Below are 15729 nucleotides of genomic sequence, written 5' to 3' on the forward strand. Positions count from 1 at the left end.
GTTCGGTCTTCGTAAGGACCGAGCCGAGCCTGGTCCATCTCAGGCCCACGAATCTGGGCTATGTTAAGGAAATAATGATATTTCTCTATGTACTTAATCACATGGTTTATTTATATCAGTGTCCTACTCTATTCATTCCTAAACCATGTTGGGACTTGACTAGAATGGTGTTTCTCTCTATTGCCCGGCTCGACTGATGGATATATGCTCCTGCTGTATTCCATAATTGCTACTACGAGGAAAGTGCAATGAGTTATTTCTTTGCTTGAGACTTCCAATGAGTTATGTATACGAGGAAAGTACACATTGGAAGGCCGCAGAAACCCCTTTTGTTTTTCATGCCTCACTTAAGACCACATATGTTATCACAAAAAATAAAAATAAAGGATTATTATTTTGCATCAAGGTTAGAATTCGCCTCTAAATTGACAGACAGGCCAACATTATCCATGTCTAAGGAAATTGTAGAGCATAAAAGTGCCCCGATGAGAGAAGCTTACCAAAATTAACAAGCAGGTAGAACTAACAACTGATTGCATTGGACATGCAGAATGGAATTCCATTTCCCACCACCACATGGACGGACAGCATTGGACATCAAGACTACCCAACCTTGAGCGACGGGCCAACGCACCCATCTCAGCAACCCAGTCGCTACTTAGTGTCGCTCCGGATGAGGCAGAGCCACTTGGTAGGATAAATGAATTCTTGGGCTGCCATGGCCGGAGCCACTCTTCGGGGCACGCACGTCGGATGGTTTTCACTTGCGTTGTTTGTGTTGCAGGAGCATGCGAACACTTGCGACTTCCGTCATCGCAGCCAAGTGCCTTCGCCTTCCACGTCATAAGGTTAACAGGATCCGTTGATTCTATGGTTCCTCCTCTATCCACCGTTCATTGCATATAACCGCTACTTCTGTTGGTTTGCTTTGACACGGTTCACCCCTTTCGCATTACCTTCTCCGGCATGTCCAATTCTTCCCCACAAGACCTTTTCGCGATGCGACGCCGCGTGATCCCTTTCGCCCTTCTCCACCTCCTCTCCCTCGCTCTTCTCGCATCGTCACAACGTCGGCTGGTCATCCTCAGGGAAGACTACGCCGACTTCTTTTCCACCCCCTCCGCCTTAGGCACGGCCGATGACTCCCGCGGCTCTGAAGACTCCGCTAACTGGGACGAGTTCGGAGACCCGGAGTCATCCCTCACCGCCGCTGGAGATTACGACCCGGGCTCATGGCTTCCCATGATCGAGTCCGCCTCCTCTCCTCTCTCTTTCGTCAACTCCTCCTCTGACCCACGCGAGGCTCTCTACTACTCCGGCGTCCGCCACATGATCTCCGCCGCGGCCGCCTCCTCCGACCCAGCGGACATGGAAGCTGCCGCTGCCGAGATCGAGGCCGCGGCCTCCGCTGGCCTCCCCCACGCCCAGTCCGCTCTTGGCTTCCTCCGCGGTACCGGCCTCATGCGCCCCCAGAGCCGCCCCAAGTCCTTCCTCTACCACCACTTCGCCGCCAAGGGCGGCAACATGCAGTCCAAGATGGTCCTCGCCTACACCTATTTCCGACAGGACGTGAGCCCTAATCTTTCTCTTCCCTTTTCTTTTACCCTTCTCTCTGATCCACTGGAGAAGAATCTGTTATTTTTCTTTCATTTAATGCAGATGCACGAGGAGGCAGTGAAGCTCTATGCGGAACTCGCGGAGGTGGCCATCGCGAGCTTTCGAATATCGAAGGAACCGCCTGTGATCGAGCCTATCCGGATCCACAGTGGTACCGAAGAGAATAAAGAGGCACTGAGGAAGTCACGAGGGGAGGCAGATGAGAATTTTCAGATCATCGAGTACCAGGCATTGAAGGGCAATTCGTTTGCCATGTACCAGATCGGGTTGCTGTACTATTATGGGTTGAGGGGAGTGAGGAGGGACAACACCAAGGCACTGCATTGGTTGTTGAAGGCCGTGGAGAAGGGGGATCCGAGAGCAATGGAGTTCTTAGGGGAGATGTATACCCGAGGGGCTGGAGTGGAGAGGAATTACACCAAGGCTTTCGAATTGCTAACTCTTGCATCCAAGCATAAGCTCTACTCTGCCTATAATGGTTTGGGATACCTCTATGCTAAAGGTTATGGAGTAGAGAAAAAAAACTACACTAAGGTAAAGTCCTGAGCTTTAATCCCTTGGCATACAGACATTCCTTTGTTATCATTTTCAGTCACTAATTTGGAAAAGGAGATTAGGCACCTAATATTTTGCTGGAATTGGAAGAGAGTGGTGCAGAACTCTTGTTCCAAGAACTTGAGTTCCCATGCAGGTGTTTGTTTTTTGTTTGTAGATCACAAAATCTAAAAGTTTTGTTGTTTTTGTTAAGCTAGTTGAAAAGTAGCAAAAATGTATTGTAGTGATTTTCGTAGTTCTTTGTGGATAAATTACAAAAATCTAAAGTTGGGTTGTGGCATTGTGCTGGTTGGGCCGTGTTTAATTATCATGGTTCAGGTTGATTCTTTGTCTTTGTCATATCTGTGTGTATTACATTAGTTGAAAATCTTGTCTTGAATTGGATAGTCTGTGGTATGTTCATGTTGCTATAACTGTATCTTTTGCTTTCCATAACTGCGTTTTTTTTGTGATGAGTTGGTCTGATTAAATTACCAAGCTTTTGAGATCCTTCTCCACTGAAGTCATGTTGTACAAGTGGGCTTGAGTTCAAGAATATTAATTTGACAAGGCATCTTGGTTTACTATGTTCTAGTGCTTATTAACCTTTTTTAATTGAATTTTACTGATAGTCATTATCATTCTTCAATTTTAACTTATTCTTGCAGGCAAAGGAATATTTTGAGAAAGCTGTGGAAAATAAGGAGCCTGGTGGTTATTATAACCTAGGTGTGTTGTATCTTAAGGGCATTGGTGTGAAAAGAGATTTAGAGACAGCCTGCAAATTATTTCTTGCTGCAGCTAATGCCGGTCAGCCAAAGGCTGTCTACCAAGTTGCAAGATTGTTCCAGACAGGCATAGGCCTCAAGAAGAATCTTCAAATAGTACTATTTTTGAGTTGTATCTCTTCTATTTTTTGATTTATGCATCACTATTTTCCTTATTTTATTTTCTATTTTACTCATTAATTATCTGAATGCTATTGTTAGATTTTTGAATTGAATGTTGCATGATACTTAGGCTTTAAATATTATGTTTTCTTTTCTTCTGGAGTATGAATTTTTTGTCAATAATAACTTATGTGTCAATATGTCTCATTTTTATATAAGTTCCATAGAAATTAAATTTATTTTTTATTTACGTTTCGTCCATGTATGTTATGCAAAGCTTTCAGTTTCATGAATATCCTTATTGTGGAACATTTTTTGGTACTTGATATTTTTTATAAACATTGATTTTCTTTGGGTGTATTTTTGGTTTTACATGATTGTTACTTTTATATATGAAAAACATGCCATGTATGTCACTTTTAGATCTTGCCCCCAATATGCATGTAAAATAATTAGAATCACTAGACTACCGATTATCGTCATTGAGGTTGCATCTAAGTTTAAACATATGTTTAGCATATGTTTGTCTACATATAAGGTTGTACCAAAGAATTATTAAAATGTTAAAATCAGGGTTTGCCTTACTGGTCTGAACTGGTGTACCAGCTAATCGATGGTATGGTATGTACCGCCCTATACCAATGTACCATATGTCAGTACACGGCAGGGCATACTAATGGCATAGGAAAATGGCAAAAATAGCTCTAAAAATTTCTGAAAAATAGAATAAAAAGTTATATTAGGGGTTTTAAGTTAGAAATAAATATAAATTTAGCAAAAATAATCTAAATTAGGAAAGAATAGTGGCACATATCTTTTTCAGGTTTTGAGAACAGTTTTGTGTTATGTTTCAAGTCGTCTTTACATTGATATTGAATTATCTATAAATAAATAATTTGAATTGTTAGATTACGAGTTAAGCAACTTAAACTTTAAGATTCAAATGAATCAAGTAATCGATCGATGGATATACTTGGTTCTACCACCAAAAAGAACGACGAGATTCCACGGGCGATGAATCAGAGTCCTCAAACCTATGTATTTGTAGATCAATTTGATATGTTTGTCGGATCCAATCATGAAATTAATCCCATGACATAGTATACTAATATATCATATGTTATTGGTGCATCAATGTGGTGATGGTTGTAGCATGATCGTCGTGAACAACACGTGTTTGAGGCAGCTTCTAAGGCAAGTACGATTGTAGCATGTATCGGTACGAAGGTTGAAGAATCCCAGAACTTTTGCTTTCACCATTGATCTACTGCTCTGTATCATAAGATCGATCACCGTATTATTTTTCGGAGAAGAATGATAAACTATCATCATACCGCTCTGTGTCTACATCGTTGAGGCTTTGTTGTATCTGCTCAAAATCATCCAATGTTTTTTCCTTTCGTGTATAAACTTGACCGGTACCTCATCAAGCTCCATGATCTAAATCTTGGATGACATGCGTAAAATATTGCTCCTCGTTCCATGCACCACTTTCAAACTGTGTAGACAGGACCATCGACTTCCCAGAGTTGTTGCCATCATCGGTCGAGGCACTGCTATCCATATTGCTGCCATGTTTTCGGATTGAGCGGGTTGCTAAATGCGATTGAGAAGGTGTCTCATCGTCTTACTCGATTCTTTCTAATGGTGCAGTTGATGTTATCGTTTTCCCCTTTGCCTTTGCATGTTGGGTTAATGATTGTGATGGTTGGGTGTCTATAATTCTTCGAATAGTCTAACTCAATGTTGTGCGGCTCCTTTCGTCACGTTCTGATCAAGGGGGATCTTCCTCTTGTTGTGTATGTGCTTCCTCATTTTCTATTGTCTCGGTAATAAGACACAAAGGACGTGGAGGATCTCCTGCCTCATCAAGTAGAGGATCCTCTTGGTTCTTCATTGTTTCGACCCACTCTAACATCGACTATGAATCTTCGTTGTAGTATTGGAGTCCGATGGGATCAACTCTGGTTCCTCTGACTCCTTGTCTAGCTCGGCACATCGTAACCTTAGCCACATATTGTAGTGGACATATATTAGTTTATCCAATTGTCTATATGATAGTCTGTTGTGGACCTTTGTGTGAATCAATACAAACGTTGAAAAATTGTGTTCGCAACCACTCGATATCGTTGTTTACGAAAGCACATGGACAACCTTCCTTAAATTTGGTATATCCCCTCTGAATTGTAGCCTCTACTCAATTGCAAAAAAATATAAATAGGGTTTTATTAGCATAACAAATAATTAATGTCAAATATACTTTATAATCAACCTGTGTGTAACTTCCTTTATTAGGATTCGTATTGTAACGACATGATATAACTACACTATCAAAGAAACCGTCGATAGTATTTGGCAAGAGTTGATATATAATATTTCTTAGTGTCGATAATAAATTCGATCGCGTTCCAAGACTATACCAAAATTAAATGGTCGGATTTAGATAATACACTGCAAGACAAATAATTTCGTTAGTAAGAATTTTTCATATATTAAAAAATTATGAATTAAATTACACTGAATATGAATTTACTTGCATTATGGATATTTTGGTCTATATAAACTTCAGTCCTACAATCGATGATATGTAAGTATTGCTCATCCTTAAAATCATCTGTGGATGCTTTCTTGACCTCTAATCTTGTTGTAATCAGCATATGTCTAAGATAAGATATTTAGGGATGCTTGTTCATATTTGTCTTATGAAGGACATTATAAAGTGGTTCCACTCTTGTTATAATTTTATTACGGCATCCTAAAATCTAAAAGGAAAAATAATCTTTTATACCTTTTTTCTATTGCTCGATCTCGAATACTTGGAATCGAACCTTTCTTATAAGGTGATCATTGTCTTTAGACCCTGCCTCTTTTGTTGTATTGACTTTAAGACAATGAAATTTGTAGCAAATCGATCTGGCGCCACCCTCCCTCGATGATCCCGATCCAAGAGATAACAGCTAGGAGGCGGCTAGAGTAGCGGAAGAGGCGGTCTCCATCATCGCCTCGTCTGCGATTCTGCGGCTTCTTCTTCGCCGTGTTCTTCACTGAAGGCCAGAGATGCCTATGGCCTTCGCCGCATTCTTCGTTGAAGGCCGGAGACGTCTACGGCCTTCGACGTCTTTGCCACCTTCTTCGCCGAACACCACAGGTGAGGAGATGAAGGAGACCACATTCTTCTCCTCGTCTAAGGCGACGAGGAGAAAAGGAGGAGGCAACATCACCGAGGCAGCATACGCCTCCTTTTTAATTTTTAAAATTTTAAATATTTTATATTTTATATATTGATTTTATATAAAAATATATTTTTATATATTTTTATATATTATATATAATTTTTAGATGTACCGCTCGGTACAACATATCGTACCATACCGAGCAAAGCTCGGTACACCGATACAGTATTAAATTTCAATCCTTATTAATTACAGCATTAAAAAACTTAATTTAACCCTAATTAGTTCTATTTTACCACTATAAATATGTCAAACACTCTAAGAGTCATTAAATATATAAATTTTATCCGAATATAAGTCAAATTATGATGAAATCATCATTAAATACACTAATCACACCATTAACATAGTTAATTATTCTCTAATTATTCCTATTTCACTACTATAAACATGTTATATACTTTAATAGGCATTAAAGATATTTAATTGATCCAATATGGGTCAAATTTTAATTAAATCAATATTAAACACATTAATCACAGCATTAACATAGTTAATTAATTCATAATTAGTCCTCTTTCATCGTTATAAACATGTCAAACACTTAATGAGTATTAAAGATATTGAAATGACCCAATATGAATCAAATTTTGATTAAATTATCATTAAAACCACTAATCATAATATTAAAAAATTAATTAAAACCTAATTAAACCTATTATATCATCACAAACATGTAAATCACTTTAATATACATGGATTACAAAGATTTGACCCATCAAATGTCTAATTTAAAAAAAAATAGACTAAACACACTAATCACAACATTAAAGGCCTTAATTACTTCATAATTAATACTATTCTACTATCATCAAGACCTCAAACAACATATTAGATATTAAGAACATAGGATAGGCTTAATCATCTCATAAATCATTAAAAATCGAGAAAAAAACACATACAGTTGATCAGAGAGTTCCTCTGACCTAGGTGTTAATTTCTAGCTGACACAAATTTAAGCAATAGAGGATCTTGTCGAAAAAGCCTAAAAGCTTCTTGGAAGCCACCTTTTATATCTCGCTCCGATATATCATATCTTTTCGTTTGCTGTACCCTTTTCTTACATGCCGTGGAAAACAATTAGTATGAGGAACTTACTACAACATGTTCTGACTTTGGCATTTTTTGTTGTTTTAAAATTTGTTTTAGTTGTTTCTTTTTAAATTTCAAGTCATTTCATACTCAAGCAACTGTCAAAAGCTACATAAATAACCAGCACATCTGTTTGTCGAGTCCTTTCAGCTTCTTAATTTTCTCGTTCTTAAACAGATTGCACCTATTACCTAGAAGTATTACCTTTTTAATTCTTTCTTGTCTGTGAAAGTCACTTTTACTTATTTGTAACATGTCTCTGAGTACTGTGCAAGCCTTTTTAAAGTTCTGCAACAAAAGGAGGCAAACTGATATTGCTATAGCATATACCTTAAAAAACACTAATGAATTAGGAAATGTACCCTAAAAATAGTGATGAAAATATTTTTTAAAAAAATTACTGTTTCATATGATTGTAATATTGTATCCATTCCACAATTATTTGATTCCGGTGCTTCCGTCCTTCCAGTAGTAATTATAGCATATTGGAAATTAGTTGTAAGGGATCATGAAGAATTTGTAAGTCTGGTTTCAATTTTTTTTCTATTTGAATTTAGGTAATGAGTCTGTATATAGCTGTGGATATCTTCTAGTTATTATAGCAGTTCTGTATGTATTTTCTTGAGACATGCGCTTTTCTTATATCTGTTATGTTAATAATCAGTTATTATGTTGATTCAGGCTACACATTTGTACAAAACAGTGGCAGAGAGGGGTCCTTGGAGCTCCTTATCAAGTTGCGCTCTGGAGTCTTATCTGAAAGGAGATGTGGGTAAGTCACTTCTGTTGTATTCCAGAATGGCAGAGCTGGGATATGAGGTGGCACAAAGTAATGCTGCTTGGATCCTTGATAAATATGGAGAACAAAGCATTTGCATGGGCGAATCTGGCTTTTGCACAAACACAGAAAGGCATCTTCGTGCCCACACTTTGTGGTGGCAAGCATCAGAGCAGGGTAATGAACATGCAGCTTTGTTGATTGGCGATGCTTACTACTATGGCCGGGTAATGATATTTTCATGAAAGACTGAACTTTGTTGAACAGTTCCGATATGAATCTCTTTTTTGGCAACACCTTGAGCAAACTGTCATGTAAAATGGCATCACTTCTGTATCTTTGAATTCTGTCCACCTTGCAGAGATCACGTCTAATGTGAATCTTAAAAATACACCTTGAGCAAACTGTTGTGTAAAATGACATCGCTTCAGTATCTTTAAATTCTTTCCACCATGCAGATATCACTTCTCATGTGAATCTTAAAAGGACACTTGGAATAAGTTTAGCTGCTACTGTCCTTGTATGTCTTGCCAATGAATGATCATGATTGGCAAGTTCTTTAGCTTATAAATTTGTGAGATTTTTTAGATGTCATTACACAAAAGGTATATGTAAAAATTTACATCTTTTGTTGATTGGTACTATTAAGTATTTTGAAATGCATTTAGTTCTGTTATGGTATATGCAAAGTTATCTATCTTGTTGGTTGGTACTACTATAATTTGCACTTAGTTTGGTTACAGTTGATTAACTAGCTTTATATAGGTTTGTCATGTGTCCAGGTTTGGAAATGTTCATTTCTGTTATTAATCATGCTTATGCTGATGCTATTGTTTTATTTTGTGAAAGCTATAGTAGACAGGCAATACACTCAATTGAACATACTTTGAAGCAGATTGAGCTTTTTCCAGTATGTGCAATGTCATTTTGCGATGTTGAATAGACATTTTACGTTCTTTAGCTTCAAAGTATGACTGTTTTCTGTGAGATAGAATCATTTTGGATGACACTGAAACAGTAGCATTCCCTGTTGACTGTTTATCCTTTCGCATCTGATATAAACATATGCATCATGTTTGTAGATGCAGCAGTTGCTATCATTAGAGTTGTATATAGAAAATTTGATTTTCAATGAGACATTTACTATGTTGTTTGCAATAAAATTATTAGTGACGCTTTTTATTGAAATGCTACATCAACTTTGACCATGACAAAATTGATTTTCATTTGTTGTCGCTCACTGTCTGTATCACAGGGAATTGCTAGAGACTATGAACGAGCTGCAGAGGCATACATGCATGCTCGGTCGCAATCGAATGCTCAGGCCATCTTTAATATAGGATACATGCATGAACATGGTCAAGGACTTCCACTTGATCTTCATCTGGCCAAAAGGTACTATGATCAGGCCCTTGCAGTTGATCCTGCAGCACAATTACCAGTTAAGCTGGCGCTCATGGGCTTGTGGATAAGGATGAACTATGCTGACAGCTCCCTGGTAAGATATTTTACTTTTATTCTGTGAAGACTCATAAAATGATGGGTTATATATTGTTTTTATCATACTAATTACTTTCAAATGAAGATTTACGGTTGGTCAAAGATGTAAGTTGTCTACTTGTTCGATTTGATGGTCATCTAGGCTTTTCTGTTCATGAAATTGTAAAATACTAATTTTTTCTTCTCAAGAGGCCGAAGGACCTGATGTTTTCTGAGTCTATAGTCTGAGAAAACTAGAGAACGTTTGACGTTTTAGAACTAATACTCAAAATTTTCTGTTTAACAAGTTACCGGTGAGAATACAAAGGGGAGTTAGGGGTGCATAAGGTGGCATCTCCATGCACTTTGTGGTTTAGACATTTGTTTTAGAAAACTCAATGGTACTTTATCTCTTATCTGGACCGACCCATATCATTAGATAACATAGAACATTTGGTAAGCTCTCTGATTGATTGGAATCTCTATTATCAATCTGTAAAAGAGAAACTTTAATGTGAATCTCTTTGGTTACCTGCTTATCTGACATTGCAAGCTGCTTGTCTTGTTATTTGATGGTATATTCCCTTTATTATTTATTATGCTCGTATGATGAAGTGTTCTGATGTTTCAGGTTAAGGTGATTGATTCACTTCCAAAACTATTTCCAAGATTAGAGGCATGGGTGGACGAAGTACTGATGGACGAAGGAAATGCAACCATATTAACTCTGTTTGCTTGCCTCTTGGCTGTACTTTACCTCCGGGAACGGCAGAGGCGGCAAGCTGAGGCCCCTCAACCTGATAATGCACCCAATTAGGTATGGTCAAAAGAAAAGGCTATTCTATTCAGTTTCTTCTGTGCAAAAAATGAACTCTGATGACGAGTCACTGTGCAAAAGCAAAAAGAGTTTATTCAGGGGAACACTGAAAACTCAGTCAGAGTTGTGACTTACAGATCATCAGATTTCTTATCTACTTAACAACATTTGCTGTCTTTGGACGCTGCGCATACCCTCCACGGCTGCATGCGGTTTGTAGTGCATCGATTTGCTCTCCTCCCAGCAATCGAAGAAGCATCGACTCCTTAAGCAAAATCGGCTTATCGTTTTATTGCTCGTGTTGTATTTTCTATAGACGATATGATTTCTCATGTCGAATCCTTTTTATCGTTTTTACCCCGACGGTCTGTAAGCTGCGGTACATACTCTTCCAGCATGTTCCTAGCCGTGTGTTTGCTGTTTGTGGTCGTCACGATGCGTGTCATGGACCAGAAGACAACGAACTCGTAGAGCAACTAATTACAGCCTAACTGGATCACAAAAGTCAGAGTCAGGACCCTGTTGGTTGACTTTCCGTTGGATTTCGGTTGGCCCTCGGCTCACAAGAAAAAGCAAGCACCCACTCAAGCTGCGGTCATCGACCATAAGCCATACAAAAAGGAAGGCTGTGTTTGCTTTGTTGCTCGACGGAAGAATCCATGGGTTGACAGTTTGCAGCGAACAAAGTAAAGTTAGAACTGGGAAATTGAAGTCAGACCAAGGATTCATATTTTGAACAGGGAATACATAGACTGCAAACCATGCGACCAGCTTCAAAAAACAAGATCGATAAATCCCACGGAACGAAGGCGAATGGAACACCGACTCCTACCTGGACCATGTTTATTACAGCAACCAGAAAGCATCAAAACACGACCTTTGTTCGTCGTCACAGCACTTCCCTCAGAATCAGGCTTATCCCGAAGGCCCCCGTCAGGATTTTAAGCCCAAACAACGCCACGAAGTTGAGTCCTCTGCCCACAAACAGAAGAAAAAAATAGATGGATCATTGATGCGCGCGGAAGGAATCAAAGCACAGAAAGAGAGATCAGAAACGAATACCCAATCTTGAGGCGGTTCTCGGGCACGCCGGAGGAGTATCCCTTGAAGTAGAAGAAGCGAGCGACCGTGTAGAACGCGCCGAGCCCAGCGGCGATGAGGGGGTACTGGAGCCCGCCCACCAGCAGAGTGGCGAAGAACACCGGCATCATCTCCAGCGAGTTCTGATGCCCCCTCTGCCCAAACCACCGCCCCCAAAAAAAAGCAAGAAAGAAATATTCAGATCAAGACGTTAACCAGTTTCCTTCCATGTCTAGATTCGTACCTGGACGCAGTTGAAGAGCTTGGCGTCCTTGTTCTCGGACTCCACCGCGTACAGAGCGGGATAGAAAACCTTGTACCTTTCGATGAAGAAGAACAGGGAGATCAGACAAAGAGAGATGGTCGGGGATGGGCTCTTCGACCCCGAGAGAGAGAGAGAGAGAGAGAGAGAGAGGATTACTTCTTGCGAGCCTTGCCGACCTGGAAGGACATCCACAGGTTGAAGAACATGTAGAGAACCAGCACCACCACGACATAGCCGTACTCGCTTGGGATATCCAAGGTGACCGCCATACCCTCTTATCTCTTCTTCTTCTTCTTCTTCCCCTCTCCCTTTCCCTCACCCTTTCCTCGCAGCTATTTAAGGATCTAACGAAACGGAGAATCGGGTGCCTTCCCCCGATTAGTACCCAACCGCTTTATACCATGACGAAGGCTTTTGTTTAAGGGATATGAGTGGCGCCGGACTAGAAAGTTCCTCAGGGTAGGGCACGCCCGGTGTGGTTTACGGCCCAAGAAAAGTATTGTCTGCAAATTGCACATGATTTAACAGAGTCCAGACAACATTAGGGGGGTGGAGGTCCGGCCCGAACACTGCACTTAAAGCCCACTTGGCAATTGTTTTAAGTGGAAGGCTAAGATGTGCCGAGATTTGGGTGAGTGGGTGACGTGTTGAACGCAGCGAAGAAGCCAAGAAAAATATAAATTAACTCATGTAGGTAATGGAAACATGGTTTGGGTCCACAGTGTCAGAGAAGCCTTTATTATGTATGACTCCACTGTGTCTCCATCCAGTGTTCATCGAGTAAATCGTCTTTTCACCGCTTCCCTTTCTTCTTCGCCGCTTTGCTTATCTGGAACAATGGGATCCTTCGCCAAACGAGAAGACTACCGTAACGGAGAACTCAAAGCTTGAATGTCAACAACAACATACAACTGACATTAGCGATACGCCATTGGCCGAAGCTTGCATACAACGACGTTCATGGCCACTGAGCGTTTTTTATTCAGTACCATCATCACCCCTAGCCTAAGCTTTTTCTCTTGTACACCTGCCTTCTTAACGCTTCTACTTGCTTCATACATATCACTCGATGTTAAGCAGCAACGATCGCCATCTTCATCCCGGACTGGCAGTGGCCGACGGAGTTGCAGATGAAGTAGTTCCTCCCCCTGGCGAGCGTGACGCGATCTTTGCCGGAGGTCAAGACCCTGGAGCCCCGCGGAGTCGAGCAGCCGTTGTAGCCGGCGGCGTTCACGGCTACCACATTGTGCACCAACGGGTTGTACTTGAACACTGCACCGCCCCGCCCGTCACCCCCAAAAAGAAAAAAAGCAAGAGGCACTGGATTGATTCACAGCGGCAAAAGGAGATCACTCACCGAGCACGTCGCCGGCGCGGAAACGCTTTCCGCGAGGCCAGCTGTCCATGTTGAAGGACCAGCCGCGGGTGTCCCCGACGGTGTAGGTTGCGGCCTCCGCGACCTGAGCAAGCAGGAGGCAGAGCACTGCCGCCCACAGAACCACGGTCACCTGGCCACCAGCACTGCCTCTTCCCTGAGCCATCTGAGCCACAGCAAGAAGAACAGCGAGGGAAGGGGAAAGTGGTGGGCGTTCAAAGGTCTGCTGCTTCGAGTTATATGGGCAACCGGTGAAGGTAAAACCGTAGTAGGGGGGTGGGGAAGGAATGGGACCGAAGAGCTCGCAGAGTTGCTGGCCCTCTCTACTTTAACCTGTCGGTCGAGTAATTGCCACCCACCCATATCACTGCAGCACTGCCATGACTTTGGGAAAGAGAGGTCAGATTCCTGCAGCAGCTTTGATGGCAGGCTCGGAGAGGCTGACGAGGCCGTAGGTGCATGTGAAGACGTTAGGTCGGCTTCGAATCGAGCAATGCACCTCGTGATTCCATCGCCTTCGGCCTGCCCGACAACGCTGCCGTGGTGGCATGTTGATGATGTTGAGAAGTTGTCGCGTGCTGTGATGCCGGTGTGAGCCGCAGGGCAGATCACGTGAGAAGGTTTTGGGACATGGATCATCGGATAGCGACTCAAAGTCTTCACCGATAGATAATCGATTTATAAGTAATGTCATATTAATTGAAAAGTTAAAATATAATCCCTTTCATAGATATATAACGATGACTAACATGCATATTATCTGAGGATGTCCACCGTAGGCCATGATGTTAGTGTGATCTTTCATATTGGAATGGATATTTAGATGACGAATCGCTTGATAATCTTTCATCAAATAATTTTTATTCTTGATAAAATCATATATTTCATCATATTATTTGAAAAACCGACGTGATCAAAATCAAGGGTGAATCCCCTTTAGGAGATATCTAGATATCCTTATGGGTGCATCCGATTAGGTCAAAATCTCAAGAAGATCATAATTTTATTTTTATTAAAATATTATTATTTTTATCACGAAAATGAGTCATTGATATTTAGTTAGCCCAACGTGATTCGAACCCGTATGTATAGGGTTATCTTAGGTGAAAACATTGAACTCCCGAGGTACCACCTACACAAGAATCGAGTTCAAGAGAGGTTTTTCGACTTGATCCCTTCAACATCCAAGTTACAAAAGATAATCCTCATTTTTATTGTGTTGAAGATGAGTTTTTATAATTGATCGTAAATAAATATAAAATATTCTATGAGGAGACAGTCTCTAACCACCTCTAATAGTCTCCCCTTGACGTCTTATCAACACAGGCGATAAGGGGGGAATAGCCCATAATTGCTTGTCTTAAACCCTTATCTACATGGGCAAATGAGTGGAGATTAGCCTTTATCTTCTCCTTTCACCCTGGATATCACATGATGATGATCACATGAAGTTGATGATTGATTAATAATATATTCCTTATCATTTGTCCGCCCCCTCCCCGCCTGCAAGCATGCTTTAGGGCTCTCATAAGAGGGATATAAAGTGTAACGTCTAGTTCATCCGGCACATCAAGCTTATGCCTCTTCGATTAGTTCTTTAATTTTGTGCATTAGGCAAACGTAGATAGAGTCGAGGGCATCCACGTCTTGAATTGATGACCCTTAACTCTTAGCAAGTGGTCTCTTCTCGTTGACGAGCCTTCCAAGTAGAGGCTCGGATTGATGCTAATTTAGCAAATGCATTAGTTTGGGCATTCTCTGTAAGGGGCTTGTAACACATTAAATTAGGGTTAGCTATGGGTTAATTTTTGCACCTCCATAAGGTACTTTGCCATGGTTGGGTCTCGAGCATTATAGTTTTTCTTCACTTAGTTCACAACTAATTATGAGTCGCTAAACACAATCAAATTCTAGACTTGAAGCTCCTAGGTGAGCCAAAGCCCCAAGAGAAGTGCCTCATATTTGGCTTCAAAGATTTTGAACCTGAACCAAAGAGCTTGCTCGTACACTTGTTTGTTCAAGCCTTTCAAGATGAGTTTGACAATACCTCAAACCAAGGTGGTGGAACCATCCATAAATAGCATCCATACGGTGGGGTGTGCTTATTGATCTCGGGCGAATAAGTTAGTTCTGAAATAAAGTCTCCTAGTTCTCGAGCCTAAATAATAGTCCTTAGAACATATCAGACATTGAACTCACCTAGTTCTACTAACCACCTCGACAACCGACCTGAGATATCAAACCAAGAGAGAACTTGCATAAGTGGTTGATCGGTGATCATCTATATAGTATATAATTAAAAATAGGGGCGGAGCTTTATTCCCATTAAGACTAACACAAATATGAACCTCTCAATAGGGGGGTATCGTTCCTCGGGTCCGCTCAAAATATGACTAACATAGTAGATAAGATTCTGAACTCTCGAGTCATATTCTGTACCATCACCGAGCTGACAGCTAAGTCAATGACAATGAGGTAGAAGCTTAGAGTTTCACCAAAATTGGATGAGATAAGCTACAACAATTTGGCAAAGTGGTCTTCCAACCTTTGGAAAGCCTCTTGACACTCT

At 40.7% G+C, this 15729-nt stretch overlaps 3 protein-coding genes across 3 annotated transcripts; 1 reads left to right on the plus strand and 2 right to left on the minus strand.

The window, feature by feature from the left end:
- Positions 1 to 764: 764 nt before the first annotated feature.
- LOC135595859 (ERAD-associated E3 ubiquitin-protein ligase component HRD3-like) lies at positions 765 to 10845 on the plus strand. The gene is made up of 6 exons (XM_065087285.1): positions 765 to 1569; positions 1660 to 2151; positions 2820 to 3035; positions 8048 to 8371; positions 9400 to 9642; positions 10255 to 10845. Exons 1-6 carry the CDS (start codon positions 967 to 969, stop codon positions 10438 to 10440), a joined length of 2064 nt encoding a protein of 687 aa, XP_064943357.1. The 5' UTR covers positions 765 to 966; the 3' UTR covers positions 10441 to 10845.
- Positions 10846 to 11146: 301 nt separating this feature from the next.
- Positions 11147 to 12145, minus strand: LOC103968552 (uncharacterized). The gene is made up of 4 exons (XM_009381806.3): positions 11942 to 12145; positions 11765 to 11840; positions 11503 to 11675; positions 11147 to 11414 (listed from the first exon to the last, which is right to left on the minus strand). The coding sequence occupies exons 1-4, from the start codon at positions 12052 to 12054 to the stop codon at positions 11330 to 11332; spliced, it is 447 nt and encodes a 148-aa protein (XP_009380081.1). The 5' UTR covers positions 12055 to 12145; the 3' UTR covers positions 11147 to 11329.
- A 509-nt stretch (positions 12146 to 12654) lies between these two features.
- LOC135595860 (basic blue protein-like) lies at positions 12655 to 13447 on the minus strand. Its single transcript, XM_065087287.1, has 2 exons — positions 13143 to 13447; positions 12655 to 13057 (listed from the first exon to the last, which is right to left on the minus strand). Exons 1-2 carry the CDS (start codon positions 13324 to 13326, stop codon positions 12858 to 12860), a joined length of 384 nt encoding a protein of 127 aa, XP_064943359.1. The 5' UTR covers positions 13327 to 13447; the 3' UTR covers positions 12655 to 12857.
- Positions 13448 to 15729: the final 2282 nt, after the last annotated feature.

Source organism: Musa acuminata, chromosome BXJ1-10 (assembly GCF_036884655.1).
Source record: "Musa acuminata AAA Group cultivar baxijiao chromosome BXJ1-10, Cavendish_Baxijiao_AAA, whole genome shotgun sequence".
Lineage (NCBI taxonomy): Eukaryota > Viridiplantae > Streptophyta > Magnoliopsida > Zingiberales > Musaceae > Musa > Musa acuminata.

Coding starts and splice junctions, on each gene's coding strand:
- LOC135595860 (XM_065087287.1), bottom strand. CDS start 13,326: ATGGCTCAGGGAAGAGGCAGTGCTGGTGGCCAGGTGACCGTGGTTCTG. Junction 13,058..13,142: donor CCGCGCCGGCGACGTGCTCG/GTGAGTGATCTC, acceptor GGGGCGGTGCAG/TGTTCAAGTACAACCCGTTG.
- LOC103968552 (XM_009381806.3), bottom strand. CDS start 12,054: ATGGCGGTCACCTTGGATATCCCAAGCGAGTACGGCTATGTCGTGGTG. Junction 11,676..11,764: donor AGCTCTTCAACTGCGTCCAG/GTACGAATCTAG, acceptor TGGTTTGGGCAG/AGGGGGCATCAGAACTCGCT. Junction 11,415..11,502: donor GAGAACCGCCTCAAGATTGG/GTATTCGTTTCT, acceptor GTTTGTGGGCAG/AGGACTCAACTTCGTGGCGT.
- LOC135595859 (XM_065087285.1), top strand. CDS start 967: ATGTCCAATTCTTCCCCACAAGACCTTTTCGCGATGCGACGCCGCGTG. Junction 2,152..2,819: donor AGAAAAAAAACTACACTAAG/GTAAAGTCCTGA, acceptor TTATTCTTGCAG/GCAAAGGAATATTTTGAGAA. Junction 8,372..9,399: donor ATGCTTACTACTATGGCCGG/GTAATGATATTT, acceptor TCTGTATCACAG/GGAATTGCTAGAGACTATGA.